The sequence below is a fragment of the Heterocephalus glaber genome, unplaced genomic scaffold (assembly GCF_053883595.1).
Source record: "Heterocephalus glaber isolate CG9 unplaced genomic scaffold, H.glaber_assembly_v1.0 deba00001066, whole genome shotgun sequence".
Classification (NCBI taxonomy): domain Eukaryota; kingdom Metazoa; phylum Chordata; class Mammalia; order Rodentia; family Bathyergidae; genus Heterocephalus; species Heterocephalus glaber.
The window spans coordinates 1,053,687-1,073,334 of record NW_028258186.1 but is presented as its reverse complement, the minus strand read 5'-3'; the positions used below and the strand labels follow the sequence as shown (position 1 = coordinate 1,073,334).

General features: G+C 48.5%; 1 protein-coding gene across 1 annotated transcript; it reads right to left on the bottom strand.

The window, feature by feature from the left end:
• Positions 1–3,919: 3,919 nt before the first annotated feature.
• On the bottom strand, positions 3,920–9,494 carry Gpr50 (G protein-coupled receptor 50). The gene is made up of 2 exons (XM_004874138.3): positions 9,181–9,494; positions 3,920–6,714 (listed from the first exon to the last, which is right to left on the bottom strand). The coding sequence occupies exons 1-2, from the start codon at positions 9,365–9,367 to the stop codon at positions 5,201–5,203; spliced, it is 1,701 nt and encodes a 566-aa protein (XP_004874195.1). The 5' UTR covers positions 9,368–9,494; the 3' UTR covers positions 3,920–5,200.
• Positions 9,495–19,648: the final 10,154 nt, after the last annotated feature.

Genomic DNA, 19,648 nt, shown 5'->3' with positions numbered 1-19,648 from the left:
TAGCTCAGTGGTTCCGGAGCCTGCCTCACAAGAGCAAGGTCCCAAGTTTGATCCCTGGTACCAATAAATAAATAAATAAATAAGTATTTTCCTACTTTCAACCTCAAAAAAAAAAGATGATGTAAACATTTATGGCCTCGAGGTGCATCCATTTTCCTGCAGGTGACTCAAGTTTATCCTTCTTTATGGCAAAATAGTACTCCGTTGTGTATAAATGTCACATTTTCTTTATCCTTTCATCTGTTGATGGACATATAGGCTCCTACCAAGATTTAGTTTTTATGAATTGTGCTGCTATAAACATGGGAATATATACATCACTATGGTATGATGTCTTTAACTCTTTGGGGAGGATAGCTAGAAGGGCACTAGCTGGGTCAAATGGAGCTTCTAGTTTAAGTTTTTTGAGGAATCTCCACACGGATTTCCATTGCAGTTGTATCAGTTTACATTCCCACCAGCAATGGAGAGCCTCCCACAGCGCCTCATCAGCATTTGTTATTGGGTGATTTCTTTTTTTTTTTTTTTTTTTTGGTACCGGGGATTGAACTCAGGTCCTTGCACTTGCACAGCAGGCAATGAAACCACTGAGCTAAATCCCCGGCCCACCGGGTGATTTCTTGATAGCAGCCATTACTTCTGGAGTGAGATGGAATCTCAGCGTAGTTTTCATTTGCATTTCTCAGATAGCCAGCGACATTGAGCATTTTTTCATGTATCTATTGGCCACTTGTATTTCTTTACCTGAGAAATGTCTATTCATTTCAGATGCCCATTTTTTGATCAAGCCTTTACATTGGAAAGTCTATTTTTTTTAGTTTTTTATATGCTCTAAATATTAGTCCTCTGTCTGAGCAGTACCTGACAAAAATTTTTCCCCATTCTGTAGGTTAGCTTTATACTCTGTTGATGGTTTCCTTTACTGTGCAAGAGGTTCTTAATTTGATTTGACCCCATTTGTTGATTCTTGGTATTATTTGTGGGCCCAGGGATTTAGCTCAGTGGTTCTGCCACCTGCCTCGCAAGTGCAAGGTCCCGAGTTTGATCCCCAGTACCAAAAAAAAAAAAAAAAAAGAGTTTACCTATTTTGTCTTCCAGCAGATTATTTCTGTTCTAATGTTTAGATCTTTGATGCATTTTTATTTTAAATTAGTGCATGGTGAGAGGTATGGGTCTAGGTTCAGTCTTCTGCATGTGAAAAGCCAGTTTTCCCAGCACCATTTGACAAAGAGGCTCTCTCTCCTCCAGTGAAGGTGTTTGTCCCCTTTTTCAAAGATCAGATGGCTGAGTATGCCTGAAGTCGTTTCTGCATCCTGTGTTTTTGCCAATACCGTGCTGCTTTTACACTTTGTAGCATAACTTGAAGCCCAGGACTATGATGCTTCCTTCCTGACCCTTGTTGCCCAGAGATGCTTTTGGTGTTTTAGGTCTCTTCTGGTTCCATAGGAATTTTAGTATTGCTTTGTCTAGTTCTGTGAGGTACACTGTTAGTATTTTGATTGGGATTACGTTACATCTGAATGACAGTTTCAGAAGTATAGCCATTTTGACTTAGCATCATTATTGACAAGTCAAAAATAAAACCAATCCAAAATTTCATCAACAGATGAATGTATAACCAAACTTCAGTGTGAAATATCCACACAATGGAATGTTATTCCACCAAAAAGTGAAGTATTGATGCCTACTACAAAGTGGATGAAACTTGAAGACATTGTGCTAAGCAGAAAAAGGACAAATGTTATGAGTCCACTTATACAAGCTACCTAGAACAGGCCAATTCATAGAAACAGAGAATGGGGTGGTGGTTACTAGGGGCTGGGGGAGGGGAACTGAGAGTTATTATGTAATAAGTGCAGAATTTCACTTTGAAACAATGAAGAAATCCTGGAAATACATAGGGTGATTGTGACACAAAACTGTAACTATAGTTAAGGCCACCAAATCATATGTACAGTTAAAAAAGATTAAGTGGCAAGTTTTATGTGACATATATTTTATCACAGTTTTTAAAAAAGAAGCTGTACACAGAAGAATATATCCGTATGTTTTCATTTATATGAAATTCTAGAATAGGCAAAAGTAATGCACAGTGAGGTCAGAATGGGGGTGGCCTTTGGAAGAGGGTAGGCAAAGGGGAGCCTACTGCTGGGGTACCTGTGAGGTGTGACTGAGAACTACAGTGAATGTTTAAAGAAATAGCTATCAGGGTAAAAGATGCATTGCCATGAAACCCCTTCAGAACGCTCACTTTGCACACACTTGGCCAATCCTTCTTGTCGCTTTCTGGAAGTCCTCTTTCATGAGTGCCTATAGTTGTGCAGTCATGCCTGCCTCCATGTCCTGAATTGATTCAAAATGTTGACCTTTCATGGTCATTTTGACTTTGAGGAGAGCCACAAGTGTGTTCCAAGCAAGGAGTACTAAGAGAGTGTAACGGCAATGTATCTTTTGTAATATTTTTTATGAAACATTCACTATATAATTTGATCACACCTCATCCTTTGGGCCAGGGTAGAAGTTACACACACACACACACACACACACACACACACGCACACATACTGACATTGTCAAGCTGTCACTTTACAGTACCTAAACTGTATTTCCATTTAAAAGGGGAAATAGAAACTGAGGAAGGCCATGATTTTTGCTTGCATTTCTACAACCCCTTGATTGTGGAGACAGATGCTCTGGGTAGACCTGCCCTTACGCCATCACTGCAGGAAAGCCAGAAGCCCCCAGGGCCCCCAAACCTTCATACTAGGAATGCAGAGAATCAGCTTCTTGCCTTGGTCACTCCAAGTGAGCAAGGTAACTCCAGCGCATCTAGGAGGCGTCTTGACTTTGGGCATGGGCACTGGGCAGTGGGATGAGGAAGGGGACAGGGAAGAATGTTCCTACGTGGTGTGTGAGCCTGCCAGTTTCTGAGGCGCGCTGGGGGGGTGATGGGCAGAGGTGTGGCAGGAGGGGTCAAATTTGTCCCATGCAGCTTGCAGATGAGCAGAAGAGGCTGAAGCACTGCTTTCCCAGGACACTGTGTGGCTCTGGGCACCAGCAGTGTGGCCCTGGGAACACAGTATGGAACAAAGCCATAGTCGGGGCACGCTTTTCCCCATCCCTTTCTGGCCCCTTTTTGAAGCCTGCACTCCTCCAGCAGTTTGGAGAACTGGACCCAGCATCCTGGGCTAGCAGGCTTGCCCGCTCGTTTGCAGCTCAGGGGTGGGGGTGGGGCAGCCAACCTGCATCCCACAATTGCGCTGGTGGCTCTGGGACCATTGTTAACTTGGGCATTGGAAGTTAGGATGACTTCAGTCTATGCCCACAGTCAGCAAAGCTGGACAGGACCACCGCGTATGTATAGCTCTGTTTGGTGTGTGTGTGTGTGTATTAAGTGTGCATGTCTTTTTTGTAAATGATGTGCTATGGTATGTAGCACATTACCAAGAACATTTTCTTTGTCATTAAAGACTTTTGAGACTGTCCTTGAGATCAGGAGCCTTGCCCAGTGGCCAGTCTCGCCCCATCTCACACTAGCAGCCATCACCCTCCCCTCCTTCTGCTCTCCTGTGCGTCCCCCACTGTGCCTGAGCTCTTTTCCTGGTCCCAGCAACCCCTGGGGTCGTGGCTTACTCCTTCCTCACCAGAAAAAAAGGCACTTGTTTTCAGAAGCCAGAGCAGGCAGCCCAGGTTGTCCAATGTCAGCCACTAGGAAGAACACACCTTCGCAGCAAGTCCCACCCACCACCTCCCACCCCCACCAGCTCACCACATTGGCTAACTGTAAGAGGGGCCTGTGACTGCTGGGGGACACTGCAGGTTGTCACAGGGGTGCAACTTGCACCTGAGTTTCCTGATTCTCCAAGGTCAATACTGTAACTCTAGTGGGGAAAAAATAATTTATCAAGAAATCATGCGGTAAAGCCACAAACCACTTTTATTTAATTGCTACCACAAAAAGAAAATAGAATTAAGGCAGTATAATACATTCCTGCTTAGCCTTACAAGCTTTTGTACAGTAAACTTCACTTAAAGTGTCAATTTGAATCAACACTTGAAATGTTGGTTAAACAGCAGTATTTTTTCCCTTAAATTCTAGAGAATCATTCCCTGGGCTGTCAAGTGTGCTGATGCAAGAATGCTACAGCATCACATTGTGTGTCACTGCACCTCAGTCAAATGTGCTGGGACTGAGGGGCATTGGCTTCTCTTCCTCAGCAGAGGGACAAGGCTTTTGGCAGAATACAGCATATTTCATTCAGTTCTGGCTACCACTTATTACCAAAAATTCCCTTGCGAATACAAAAGAAAGATGTAAACACTATGTAAAAACTTCAACATGTTTAAAAAAAAACTCCAAGGTTAAAGGTAGTTATGAATTATAAAAATGACTAATGGAGCCCAGCAAACATTTGGATTTTAAGAGAAATTAGTTATGAGTGAATCTCTGTGTGTGGAACTAAATGTAAGAAAATCCTGGCAAACACTACAAAAGTTAAATGACTAAAAATAGGGTAAAAGCATCTCACCATTTGCAACCCTGTTTGACTACAAAAATCAGCACCAATATTTGAATTTTCATAAAATGCAAATAATTTGGTGTGACTGTATTTTTCCTTTTGCCACTTGATATCACAGGCATAAATTTATTTTAATAAGATCTTATCAAATTGTATTCTTCAGATATGGGTCGTATTTTGTCACTGTCTTTTGGAAAACACCTTCTCGTAACTGCTTTTCTGACTGCCATGAAAAAGTAGAACAAAGAGTTAACACAGTTGAAAACATAAAGCTATGCAGTCACAGTCACTTGCCAGAAGTGGTCACCAAGGCACACCTTTACCACAGCGCTGGGAGTGGGAGAAGAAAGCAGGAGCAGCAGAGGAAATGGGTGAGGGGTTGAGGGCAGGAGTGGGGAAATCAGAAACTAACAGTTCTGCTTCCGGGGTCACTGGGGGCTGGAGGTTAACTGTAGGAGGAAAGGGAGGCTGGGAACAACAGATGTCAAATTTGAGGGGAATTTGACCTGGAAGATAGCAAGAGCCACATACACATTTTGCAAGTACACAATGTCAAGGAGGAGTATGCCTGAAAGATGGATGTCAGCACCCGCGTGTGTCTGTGTGTGTCTCACTTTGGATTACATTTGCAGAAGCAGCTAGAAAGTGGACCACCGCCTGGCCACTCACAAGAGCACTTTTCACATGGCCATCTCATCAGATTTATCTTCAACATCCACAACCACCATGTTGGTGCAATCTTTGGTGGCAGTGGTGACTACAGTAGGGTCAGAGAGGTCAGTGGTGGTGGCAGGCTCTGGCTTGCTGACAGCAAGCTCAGGCTCAGTGGACACCCTGGTAGGGCTGGAGACAGACTCAGGGAGTTTGATGACGGCAATGTTGGACTCAAGGTGTCCAGTAGTGGCCCTCTTGGGGCAGCGGGGGGCAGGAAGCTCAGGGGGGCCAGTAACAAGCTTGATGTGGCCAATGGTGGATTTAGGGTAGCTGGTGGCTGGGCTGAAGGCAGCCCTAGAGTAGCTGCGAACAGTGACATGACTAGTGGCAGACTTGGGAGCAGGCTGCTTGAAATGCACAGTGTCACCCTTAAAGTGGACAGAGACAGGCTTAGAGTGGACAGAGGTGGGCTTAGGATGAACAGAGGCAGACTTGGGGTGGACAGAGACAGACCTGTGGTGGCTAGAGCCAGACTTCCGGTAGACAGAGGAGGCCCGGGAGTGGGGTCTGGGGTGGCCAGAGGCAGGACCGGGGTGGCCAGCTGCAGCATCACCAGGCAGTGGGACATTCCGGTTGGTCATTGGGATTCCCTCCAAGGCAGGACTGCCACGGGCACAGTCTTGTTCACGGGCCAGGTCGCGGGCGCGGGTACGGTCATGGGCCAGGGCACGGGCCTCCTGAGTCTCACGAATAGCAGTGATGACGTCAGAGATGAACAGGATAGGGTGCCGGATGGCATGGAAGATGGTCCAGTACTCTCGTCGGAAGTTCTCATTGAGAAGCCCATAGACAACAGCATTGAGACAGCTGTTGAAGTAGGCTATGAAGTATACTGCAAGATAGAGCCAGTTGGGGATCTTGCTCGCCATCTCCTTCGGACCAACAGCCACCAACACAGTGAGCATGTTGATAGGGCCCCAGCACACTGCGAAAAGGAGGAAGATCACAAACATGGTTAGAAAATTTCGAACCTCAGCGAGTTGGTTGTCACGGTTCTGCCCAGCCGGGTCACGGGTTGCCAACACTTTTCTCCAGACCCTCATGTAGCAGAAACCGACGATGAGGAGAGGAAGGAAGAAGTGAATGCCAACGATGGTCACAGTGAAGACAGAGTTGTTGAGATAGTTGAAGATGCAGGTGTAGCTGTGGGGGTCGTACTCAATGGTGCCAATGTACATGTTGGGCAGGACAGCCAGAATAGCCATGACCCAGGTGACAACCAAGTAGATGCAGGTGTTGCGCACACTGAAGATCCGTTCATATTTGAGGCTGTGGCAGATGTAGCAGTAGCGGTTGATGGCAATGGCCAGGATGTTGAAGACGGAACCAACTACGCTCAGCCCTGTGATGAACCCGACCATCTGGCACTGCAGCTGGCTGAGATCCCATCCCCCAGTGGACATGGCATGCAGCATCATGGGGTAGGGGTAGATAGCCATGAGCACGTCGGCTGCGGAGAGGCTGACCACGAAGATGTTGGCTGGAAAACACGGAGGAGGAGAGAGGGGAGACAAAGAAGAAGAAATGGTTAAAGTGTGCCAATCTACAAATTTAAAGTGGAGGAAAGGCCAGCTGGACCAGTGGCAATTCCAAGTTCCTGAGTCCCTTGAAGAAATGCAACCGTGATTTTACGTTTATTTACAAGCAGGCCCAGGGTGACTGGGACGCAAAGCCAGGTTGGGAGATCTGCCATTTGCCCACCCTTTTGTCCTCTCAGTGTCACCTGCGCTGAGGGGTGGGGGAGCGAACAAAAGACCCAGTGAGCACAGAAGGGTCGCAAGAAGGCACAGCTGCACTGACACCATTTTCGAGAAAACAAAGTGCAAACTGTATTTCACACGGGGTAGGGAAGAGAGGTCGCAGTGGGTTAGGTAAGAGATGACGCTGAGAAAGGACGTAAAGTCCATTTTCTTCAATAGTCTTATCCAAAGGGCTCAGACAGTAACCTAAGCGTGAACCCTGCTATTACTCACCCTCTCGGAGGGAACCTTGTGGTAAGGCCTGGGCTGGGGGGAGGGGAGTCCTACGACCAAGAAATAGTGCTTGTGCCCCTGTGGGTGTGTGCGTGTGCGCATGTGTGTGTGCGTGTGTGTGCACGCGCGCCCACACGCGCTGGGGTAAGGGGATCCCCATCAGAACTGGCAGAAGTGCGTCCTTCACACCTGTCCCGCAGAGCTGGGCACGGGTCCCTAGCCCATGGCACTGAGCCTGCAGGCTACCCTGGAAAGAGAAGGGGACCCCCACATCCCTCAGGCCTTCACGAAAAGGAGAAGCTAGAGGCCAAGGGCGGGCGGGCGCCTGGCGCTTTCTTTGGAAACACCTCTTTGCTAATTAGCACTGCTTTGGCAAAGTACTGCGCTCATCTTGTACTGGAAGATGTGGACTTTGTAAGGGCAGCGGGCCGGCTCCTTCTGCCTGCTTTGCTGGTGCTGCCAAGATTCCGCTCCAGCGCTCTCTACCCAAGAGGTTCTTTCCAGGGCTTTTCCTCAAAGTGATGAGAGAGGGCAAAACCTCTCTTTAGAAACAAAACCACGACAACCATAAAAACTTTTATTTGGATAAGGGAAGGGAAGGGAGAAAGAAAGGCGGAAAGGAAAGTAAAAGGACTTCGCAGGTGGTCCCCGGGGCTCCATGGCTTGCCACCTTCAGACTGCACTCTGGGAGTGAAGGTGGGGTCCAGGGCGCGGCCCCACGTCTCTAGGTTGCGGAGAAATCGGACGACCCTTCAGCGCTTAAAAGACAACTTCTACGGACTGCTTGTCCAACCTTGCAGTTAGAAACTTGCGCGGTGCCTGTGACTCCTCATTGCAGCAAAACAACCCCCCCCCCCCGCAGTACCCCGCGCCAGACCCCAGCCTCTCCTCTTCCCCGTGCCCCACCCGCACGAGTCCAGTCGGCCCCCCAGCTCCTTTGAGACCTTGGCGACCAAGACACAGGGCACCACCCATGCAGCTGGGGCCCCTTCGCCAGCCCAACCTGAAAACGGGGATCGCCCTCTCCCACCGCCTCCCGCACAGGTCTCGGTGCTCATCTTCCCGCGGGTCCCCAAGCCCGCATCGCTGCCGGCTGCCCACCCTCAGCACTGGCGAGCAGCTGGGGGAGTCCCGCTCGCTGGTCCCGGACTCAGGCGCTTTGCATTCCCAGCCCCTCCAGTCCCCCAGCTCCCGGGCCAGCCGCCCCCGCCCGCCGCAGATGTCCACTGTCCCGCTGCCTGCGATCTCACCGCCCCTTGGCAGCGCCGCGCTGCTGACCCTCTGCGCCATCCCACCCGGGACCCCAAGAGCCCCGCTTACGGACCTCAGGATCGCCACCGCCGACGCCACTGCTGCCGCTCGCTCCCTCCGCCGAGAGCCCTAGGACGGGCGGACCGAGCTGGGCTGCAGGGGGCTCGGAGCTCCCCGCTCGACCATCGGGCGCGGGGGTCTGCGCTCCGCCACTCAGAGCCCCTCGGGAGCTCCGGGGCCGCAGCGAGCGGGGTCTCGCTGGGCTCGGGCGCGGCCAAAGCTATGCTCTTCGGAAACAACCACAACGGCCGCCGCGAAATTAACTTTTCCCCAAAGGGCTGGGCTCGCGACACCGCTGCTCCCTCCACGTCCGTCTGCTCGCGGAGCCTCAGCGCTGACGCCCTTGTGGCGTCCAGCGCTGCTGGCTGTCCCGGAGAAGCCGCGACACTCTCCGCCTCCGGCCCCCGACGGGAGCGGGAGCGAGGGACTGCCACGCACCGCGGGGGCCCGGGCTTTGCAGTGGGATGCTCCCAGCTAGCTTCTGAGCCTTCCCCTGGCCTTAGGGAGCCCCCAAGTTTACGGGACCCAGGCACCGCATCGCCCCTCCCCAGGCTTGCGAGGAATTGAGGAGCGGGGACATTCCGTGTGAACGGGGCGCCCACACTAACACTTTCCAGGTTGCAAGCGCTGCACAGTGGGTAGGGAGAGGAAGGGTGGCTTACCAGAATTCCGGAGCTTCTTGTTCCTCGTCACAGCCAAAATGACCATGGAGTTGCCGATCAGGTCAACAATGACGGTGAAGACCATCGCGGAGAACATGAAGGTAACTAGGGCCGGTGGGTAGTCCGGCTGTGGCAGCTTACAACCAATACAGCCATAGGGGGTCGGGACTGCCAGGTTGGGCCCCATGCTGTTCCCAGAGACCCTTAAGATCACCCAGGAGGCTCAGGATCAGCAGCCGGCTGGGATAGCCAATACCTGCCCTGTTGCTGCTCTGTCACCAGGACCTAAGGGAAAGCGTGCCCTCCTCTCAGGTGTTCAGAGAGCAAATGACAGCGGTCTCCCCCCCTCCGATGAGCTTTTAAAGCCTCGAGAAGTGGCCAGCCCCACCCCAACCCCTCCCCTTGACCAATCAGAATTCCCCGGCCACCCACTCCTTAATTACCACCTCCCCCCCACACACAAATCCACAGCGAGGTGTCCTCTTGCTTCCGATTGCCTTGTCTGTGCTTCTCTGAGCCCGCCACCCCTCCAGCCTGTCCCTCAGGTACCTGCTTCCTGACTAGCTCAGAGTCCACCTTCCCCTCCCTTCCAGCCCACCCGCATCTGTTTCTAGCAAATTCTCCTTTCCCTTCAATACAAACACCTGGCGAAGGACTAGAGATTGTAGGACGGACGGGGACATGGGTTGCAGGGGACAGCCGGTGGTCCTTAAAGCTTAGCCCTACAGTATCCTTAAGAGGTTGCCCCCACTCTCCAGGCTCTTGAAGGACCAGAGCCCTTCTGCACCCGGTGGGGAGCAGGGGACCACTGCTGAGGGGGCTTCCACCCCAAATCGGGGTCCCTACTCTTGGGGAACTTATATCTGCTGTTTCCTTCAGGAGCCGGATTAGCTCCCGTAGCGGCAGCAGCAAGTGGCTTCTGGGTCCCCGTAAAGGTCGTGCACTCCACATGAACAAATGTAGCCTGTGTCCCGCTCTAGAAGCCGAGAGCGGTGCGCACGCTAGGAACTAGGGGAGGCAGCTGGTGACCGCTTGGTCACCGGCTTCGGGGCGAGCGAGAGCGGGACTTCATCCCTCCCAGCGGCGGCTCTGACGGAGCGGGTCGGGGCTGCCTAAAGAGCGCTTCCAGGACATCCAGGGCCAGCCGCTCCGCCTTCTGGCCCCTGTCCCGGTGCTCCGCGCGATCTACTGGGCGAAGCAGGGCTGTGGGCTGGCTGAGCCAGCGGTGCCGCGGTGGCAGAGAGGGTGCCCCGTCCCCGGTCGGCCGCCTGGAAGCCATGGGCCGCCCAGCGCCCTCTGTCCCACTTCAGACTCCCCTCGGCCCTTCTCCCCGACGTTCCCCAGCAAGGGTCTTATTTCCACCCTTTCCCTGTCCTCCCAGACGTCTCGACCCCCAATCTGGAAGCCCGCCGGCCTTGGGAAAGCCTCAACTACAGGGATGCGATCCAGCGCTGGCCCCTCAGCAAGGGTGAGGTAGAAGGCCCTGCCCCGGCAGCTGCTCTCTCTCTGTTCCCCAAGTGCTGCACAAGGCTCCGGACAGAAGGGAGCTCGGAGCGGGACAGACCTCGAAGGAGGCTAGAGCTACAGGCTGGGGCTTAGGGGTCACCGGCTGGGCGTCTCTCGCACTCAGACTGGGGGTGCGGGCTGCTTGGGACTGCCACCAGACACCAGCACTCTCCCTTCGGGAGTGGATTTCAGCTTGCCGCTGAAAGTTCAGAGTGCTGTCCGAAAGCCTCTCAGAGAATCTCCGCGGACACCTCGAAATTCATTCCAGACCAGCCTTCTTGCCACCCCGGGGGCGGGGGCTGCACTGGCCGGGAGCGCCACCGTCTGGACACAGCAGCCCCCCGCCCCGGGGTAAACGGGGTGGCCGTGGTGGGGGATCTGGGGGCGCGTAGATCTCAACATTCAGAGACCTTTAAAGGGAAAACACAAGCTGCGGAAAACTCTAACGGTACACACGTTCTCTGGCGAAAACCCAAAGAGAAATGTTCCCTTGCTTGAGGCTGAAGCCCCCAGCCCCATCCTGTGCTCCCTACTGAGAACAGGAATGGGCGCCAGTTAAACAGTGTCCTGCCCGCAGCCCTTTTGCGTTCCTCATCTCCCGGCTCTCCTCGCGGCTGCATCCCCGCAGGCCGCATCCCGACCGCTGGCCTGTGCTCTCCCCGAGACTCGGGCAGGGGTTTCCCGCAAGCACAGCCCAAGCCGCAGCTCTGCGGTCCTCTCTGCCCCAGTGCGCGCCTCGCAGAGAGCCCGGCAGCCCAAGCTGGTGGGATTTCGTCGGATTCACCTCGGGTTATTCATACCGACTTCCTGGAGGGTTTGAATCCCTTTGCTTGTGGGAAGGAGCTACAGTATTTTAAATTCAAGTGAACAAATAAAAAAAATTGAAGGGGGGAAAGGAGAGACAAGAATTCCAGGGATTTAAGACCCTAGACTCCAGCAGCAAGCGATGCTGTGAGGCCAAACAGCGACTCTCCCGGCGCTGCGCGCCCAGCCAAAGCGATCCGGAGCTGGCTCAGCCTCGGCGCCGGAGGTTGCCTGTGGTCGGCCTGGGAAGGACTGAGCCACTCTGGCCGCTGCCCCTTTGGACGCTACAAGACCGGGAGCTTCTGAGACCTGGGTTTTTCAATACCAAGAGGCAGATACTTTAATAACCTAAGGAGTCAGTGCCAACCCAAGCCGGTCCGCTCTGGAGAACTCTGTAACTGATTGAATTAATTTTCTTATTTTTATGAACTAGTCCTAATAGAGGTTCTGAACATTGCTCCGTTGCTAAGAAAAACAGTGAATCAATCAGATGGAAACATGACCAAGAGAACCAAGATCTCTTTGCCAGGGTAGAAGTCTCACATGCAATAAACTCAATCACTTTGGAAAGGTAAAGTCAGAGCCCTTTACAGGGTACGGTACAGAACGTATGGCTTAAGATCCCAAAGATGTAAAATTAAACCTCTTTCTAAATGGCCTGCTAGGGATAAATGGATAAAGAAAATGTGGTTTTTACACACAGTGGTGTACTGCTGTGTCATAAGGAAGGATAAACTTGAGTCATATGCAGGAAAATGGATGCTCTTTGAGACCATGACGTTACATGAGATAAATCAGACACAGGAGAGTAAAGAGCACATGGCTTCTCTTGTATGAAAAATCCAAGATATAAACATCAAAGCAAAAGATAGATATATCATGTACAGGTACAAATTCCCTATGATGAATGTTACCATTATGTATATCTAAAATCTACCAAACAACTCCTTAAAATGCAAAAAAAAAAAAAAGAAAAGAAAGAAAAACAAAAGATAGGTAATAAGAAATAAGAAGACAGATGTTTTGCAAAACGGAAGGGAGCCAGGAGATGGAGGAGGAGGGAGAGGAGGAGAAGAGGATGAAAAAAAGAATGAAGATGTGTTATGTACTTGTACCAACTCCCCACAAAGAATGTTAATCATTATGTACTGCAAACATGGATGAATAAAAATTTTGCAAAATAAAATATGAGGCCTGCTGGGATGCCTTAGTAAGTGGGGGTGCATAGAAACCCATTATTGGAGATTTGAAAGCAGTCAAGATAAAAATCCAAATGCAGGAGAGCGGCGACATTCTCTTCTGCTCAGGAATGAGAGGCCTTCTGGTGTGTGCATGCAGAGCGCCTGCATCTCTCCAGCCAGACCTATGGTGACCATCGCACAGGAACCTTCTAGCAAACTTTCTAGCTCTGCTTAACCCTCTAGTACTACAATAGTGCACTGCCTGTAATTAGGGAGTGTTATTTTAAGTTACCATTTGATAGCTTTCTAAAGCTTCTACAGGACACATTTTAACCCAGGAAGACCATTAAATAGATAGGGAAACTGAGGCCTAGAGAGGTGAAATGACTTGCCCAAGGTCATGGCAAAGCTGGTAGAGGAGCACAGGCTCAGATCCAGACTCAGTCCTTCCTCAGCCAGCCCCACTTTTCCCCCACACCCAGCCTGGTAAGATAGTGTTCTTGTTTCCTGCTGTCTTTTTGTTGTGCTGCTGCTTCTGACTCCTTTGTTTTTATTGAGATTTAATGCTCACACCATAACATTCACCCTTTACAGTGAACAGTCACTTTTGTAAATTAACAAAGCTGTGCAACCATCACCAATGTCTAATTTCCAAACACTTCTATCACCCCAGAAAGAAACCTCAGACCCATAAGCAGCCACCCCTCATTCAATGCCCCCCCAGCCCCCAGTTCCTGGAAATCACTCATCTGCTCTCTGTCTGGATGGATTTGCCTATCTGGACATTCCATATAAACAGGACCACACAGTATATGGTTTTGTGTGTCTGGCTTCTGTCCCTTAGCACTTTCACTGACGCAGTAGTGGGGTTAATACTTCCTTTTCTCGGCTGCATGACATTCCATTGTATGGACAGACCAGCTTATCTGTTCTTCCATTGACATTTTCCTGCTGTTAGGAGAAGTGATGCTGGGAATATCCAGGCTTCTCTTTGGCCCCAGGATGGACAAGCAGAGGGCCTCTTAGACCCACTGCCACTGTCCTGCAAGTAGGGCTGGACAACCCAGGGCTGTCTCCAGCTTCCTCTGCTCAGTATTTCTCTGAATTACTGAATCATTTGCTAAAGCCACCTTACATACCATTGGGGGATTCTCTAATATAGAAAATGAGAACTTGGCCTAACCCCAGTAAAAGTGAAAATGTCTTTCCGCTGCTGGGTGGATGGATGGATGGGAATTGCATTTGACTTCATTCTTGAAAACAAAACCAAAGTGGAGCCCAGCTCTTTCCACTGATGAGATGAGTGGCCTTGGGCAAGTTGCACAGCCTCCCTGTGTCTCAATGGCCTCAGTATAAAGTGCAGATGGTCCTGGTGCCTCTAAGTTTCATGGAGGGTTACAGGAGAGACCGTGCACTAAGCACTTAGAGCAGAGTAAGCACTCAGCAACCACTAGCTATTATTATTGCTGTTGCTGTTATCATGCAAATTTCTGATGCTCTGTCAATACTATTGCATTTCTCTCCAGGACACAAGCTTTCTGGGATATCAGAAATTCCGCAGCCAGCTGGCTCTCCCAGCAGAAGCCACCCAGTGGGCACTCACCAGCATCCCGGGCCACCATGAGACTCATGTAGGTGAAAGAGACTCACGATGACTTGCCTTTACACTGCCTGTCTCTGCCGAGATGCTGCCCTGCTGTGGCTCGTGTGCTTTGCCACAACAGAGAGTGATGGAATTTGTGGACGTGGCTCAGGAGAAGCAAGGGGAAAGGCTGCGTGGCTGGGGTGAGCTTAGGCAGGGAAGCAAGGGCCCTGAGAGCACTGGCTCCAGGTCGAGGGTGGGTCTAGGACCCCAGGGCTCAGGCTGAAATCAGAGCCAGCCTTGCCATGACATCTACCAACTCAGGAGCAGCTCGGGACACATACTAGATGTTTTCCATATGCAGAACTATGTCTGGTCACTTCTACTTTACCGACTTGGAAACACTACCCCCCACTTGTGAAATGAACAGAGAGAATGATTGTCCTCTCCAAAATCCTCTGGGCTTAATTCATCATGGTTAGAACCACTTTATCTTCCTCCTTGTGCTTGAGACATTAGCGAGTGTAGGACACAACTATTTCCTTTAGTGCAATCAAAATAATTAGCAGCCAGCAGCTCCAGGATCTCAGTGCCTGATACAGACTATAGGTTGGTGGTTAAAATCAAAGGGAGACCAGGGAGAGAAGCACCCTGCTGCTGAGTCTAGGGCATGAGACCCTCCCAGAGACCAAACTGGTCCCCTTTGCCCTGCACAAACACCCCTGTGCTCCTTGATGCCAGTGCCGTGCATAGTGCTTTGCTATACACACTCGCTTAGTCCTCCCAATAGCCCTATGAGCCTGGCACAATTATTTTGCCGAGGCCCAGAGAGGTTAAGTTACCTGCTGCAGGTTGCACAGATACAAAGGATAGAGCCAGAAGTTGAACGTGGCCATCTGGCTCCAAAGTTCTTGCCTTAACCACTATGCCTACTGATGACCTGCAAGCCACGCCTGGCTGCTGGCTCTACCATGCTGGTTCTCAAATTCAACGCATGTGAGAACAAATAGTGCAGGGGACCCTCATGGTGCAACCCTGGTCCTACCCGGCCCAGCACCCAGTCCTACCAGTGGCTCAGGGCACACAGCCTGGGGTGCTACCCTGCTAGGACTTTCTGTCCTTGCTCTAGTTCCTAGGCTCTGGCTTTGCTCCTCACACTACATCTCCATTGCACACATGAGGCTCCCAACCCAGTGCCTGGCAGTGAAATGTCTGGTCTCATGAAACAGAGACCAGCTCTGCCTGAGCTGGGCTGCCTGGGTCAGCAAAGGTAAAAACAGATTGTCCAGCTGAGCTGGGGTTTCCAACAAAATCATGGCCTGAATACCGCATGCAATATTTGGCCACACTTACACTACAGCTCATCTACACTTCTCAGAAACTTAAATTTAAGCAGGCACCCTATATTTTCTCCCAGTGAGTGAGAGCCACCTGAGGCTGATCCTAAACAAGTCAGGTAAGATGTCTTGGCTTTGGTTGGCTGGTAAAGGGCTTTCCTTCCTCCCTTCCGCCCTTTACCATCCAAGGGGCCCTGAGAGTCTCCAGGAACAGGGACTGTTGATCTCCCTGTCACCTTGCCTCCAGCAGATTCTGGCCCGGGACATTTCTTGCTCCCTTTTGCCAGCCTTCTGTGTTTCCTCAAGGAGATCCACACCAGTCCTTAAACCCACAGGAGCAGCAGAGTGACTGATACTGACCCCCCCCCCAGCATTTGGTGGCAGGCTCGCTGCTATGCTCTGCCCTGGGCTCATATTTGAAGCTGCTATTTGCTTTCCACCCACAGCATTTTTTTTCTAGATTATTATTTTTTTAATTTTGTTTTATTGGTACATTTTAGGTATACAATATAATGACATTCATCATTGGAAATTTGCACCTTCACACAATCTCTCTTGGTTCTTATTTTTCCCCCTTCCCCTGCCCTCCCTTCAACCTGTCCATCCCTAGCTATTTAGGAAATGAAGAAGACAAATTGTCATTATTTGCAGATGACATGATACTCTGTATAGAAGACGCCAAGAACTCCACCAAAAGACATCTAGACTTAATAACCAAATTCAGTAAAGTGGCAGGATAAAAGGTCAACACACAAATATCAACACCTTTCCACTACACGAACAACAGACTCACTGAGAGAGAAATAGGGCAAACAATTCCTTTCACAATAGCATCCAAAAACCTGTAATACCTAGGAATCAACCTAACAAAAGAAATCAAACACCTCTTCTCTGGAAACTATAGCACTCTGAAAAGAGAAATTGAAAAGGATATCAGAACATGGAAAGACATCCCTTGTTCCTAGGAAGGAAGGAGCAACATAATGAAAATGGCCATACTTCCAAAACTGCTATATAGATTCAATGCAATCCCAATTGAAATCCCAGCAGGATACTTCATGGACCTTGAGAAAACAATCCAAAAATTCATGTGGAGCAAGAAGAGACCTAGAATAGCAAAAGCAATTCTAGGCAACAGAGACATGGCAGGGGATATTACAACCCCCAACTTGAAACTATACTACAAAGCTACTGTGATAAAAACAACATGGTACTGGCAAAGAAACAGACCTGAGGATCAGTGGACCAGATTAGAAGATGCAGAAACAACTCCAGATACATCTTTCCCTATTTACAAAGACTTTGTTTCCATTTTTTCATTTTCTCATATTAATTCCATTCCCTTCTTTCCTTTCCCCTCCCCCTCTGACTGCCCCTTCCCCTTTGCCCCTTTTCTTCCTATTTCACATTATCTATTATACCTTTTAGTCCTTATTTACACTTTCAGTTTCTCACACTAGAGAAACTATTCGGTACTTACACGTGTGTCCTATTTATTTCACTTAAGAGTATCGCCTCCATTTAGTTTAAATATCTCTAATATCTCGTTTTTCATGGCTGACTAGTACTCCATTTTGTTTTTTAAAAACTACATTTTCTTTCTTTTTAAACACATTTTCTTTATGCAGTCTCCAGTTGATGGCCAATTGGGCTGCTTCCAAGTTTTAGCCATTACAAATTGTGCTGCTATGAACATGGGTGCACATATATCACTGCGATATGATTCTTTTAATTCTTTGGGGAAGATCCCCAGCAGGGAAATAGCTGGGTCAAATGGGATTTCCAGTCCTAGGTCTTTGAGGTAACTCCATACTGATTTCCACAGTGGTTGCACCAGTCTACACTCCCACCAGCAGTGGAGCAGGGTTCCTCTTTCCCCACAACCCCGTCAGCATTTGTTATTGGTCAATTTCATGATAGCAGCCATTCTTTCTGGAGTGAAGTGGAAGCTCAACATTCTTTTTATTTGCATCTCTCCAATGACCAGTGTTGTTGAACATTTTTTCATGTGTTTATTTGCTCTTTCTACTTCTTTGTCTGAGAAATGTCTGTTCATTTCAGATGCCCATTTTCGGATTGGGTCTTTAAATTTGGGAGGTCTGATCTTTTTAAGTTCTTTATAGATTCTAGATAGTAAAGCTTTATCTGAGGAACAGCAGGTGAAAATTTTATCCCACATTGTGGGTTGTTTCTTCACACTGCTGGTGGTTTCTCATGCTGTGCAGAAACTTTTTAATAGGAAGAGATCCCACTTGTTGATTGTTTGTGCTAGTTCATGGACAACTGAGGTTTTGCTCATAAAATCTTTTCCTACACCGATGTCTTCAAGAGTTCTACCTAACCTCTGTTCCAGCCTGCTCAGCGTTTCTGTCTTAATATTTAGATACTTAATCCATTTCAATTTTAGTTTAGTGCATGGTGAGAGATATAGGTCTAGTCTTAATATTTGGCAAGTTGAAAACCAATTTTTCAAGCACCATTTATTAAAGAGGCTATCTTTCCTCCAGTGAGGGTGTTTGGCTCCTTTGTCGAAGATGAGGTTGCTGAGTGTGTCTTGAGTTGTTTCTGCATCTTCTAATCTGTTCCACTGGTCCTCAGGTCTGTTTCTTTGCCAGTACCATGCTGTTTTTATCACAGTAGCTTTGTAGTATAGTTTCAAGTTGGGGGTTATGACACCCCATGCCATGTCTCTGTTACCTAGAAATGCTTTTGCTATTTTGGGTCTCTTCTTGCTCCACATAAATTTTTGGATTGTTTTCTCAAGGTCCATGAAGTATGCTGCTGGGTTTTTAATTGGGATTGCATTGAATCTATATAGCAGTTTTTGAAGCATGATCATTTTCACTATGTTGATCCTTCCTACCCAGGAACAAGGGATGTCTTTCCATTTTCTGATATCCTCTTCAATCTCTCTTGTCAGAGTGCTATAGTTTTCAGAGAAGAGGTGTTTGATTTCTTTTGTTAGGTTGATTCCTAGGTATTACAGGTTTTTGGATGCTATTGTGAAAGGAATTGTTTGCCCTATTTCTGTCTCACTCAGTCTATTGTTTGTGTAGAGGAAAGCTATTGATTTTTATGTGTTGACCTTGTATCCAGCTACTGTACTGAATTTGGTTATTAAGTTTAGAAGACTTTTGGTGGAGTTCTTGGCATCTTCTATATAGAGAATCATTTTGTGTACATCTAATGACAATTTGACTTCTTCATTTCCTACCTTTATACCTTCTATTTCTTTCTCTTGTCTTATTGCCGTGGCTAATTTTTCCAGAACTATATTGAACAAGAGTGGTGATAGTAGACATCCTTGTCTTGTTCCTGATTTTAGTGTGAAGGATTTCAGTTTTTGACCATTTAGTATGATATTGGCTGTTGGTTTTCATAGATGGCTTTTATCAGATTGAGGTAGAGACAGTCTATTCCAATTTTTTGTAGTGTTTTCATCATAAATGCATGTTGGACTTTGTCAAATGATCACCTATTGAGATTATCATATTGTTTTTGTCCATGGCTCTATTGATACAGTGTATTACATTTATTGGTTTGCCTATGTTGAAGCATCCCTGCATCCCTGGGATGAATCCCTCTTGGTCAGGGTGTATGACCTTCTTGATAATCTTCTGCATTCTATTTGCCAGTATCATATTAAGGATTTTTGCATCATGTTCATTAGTGAGATTGCCCTATAGTTGTCTTTTTTGGTTGGGTCATTCTCTGCTTTGGGGATCAAGGTGATGCTTGCTTCCAGGAATGAATTTGGGAGTATTGTTTCCCTTTCCATTTCATTGGAGAGTTTAAACAGTAGTGGCAGCAGTTCCTCTCTAAATGTCTTGTAGAATTCTGCAGTGAAGCCATCAGGACCAGGGCTTTTCCTAGTTGATAAGTTTTTAATTACGTTTTCAATTCCATTGATTAATATTTTGTTGTTTAGAATTTTTAGGTCTTCTTCATTCAACTTTGGTAATTAATATGTATCTAGGAACCTGTGCATTTCTTCTGTGTTGCCCATCTTATCAGCGTATAGGTTCTTGAAGTAGGTATTGATGATACTCTGGACTTCT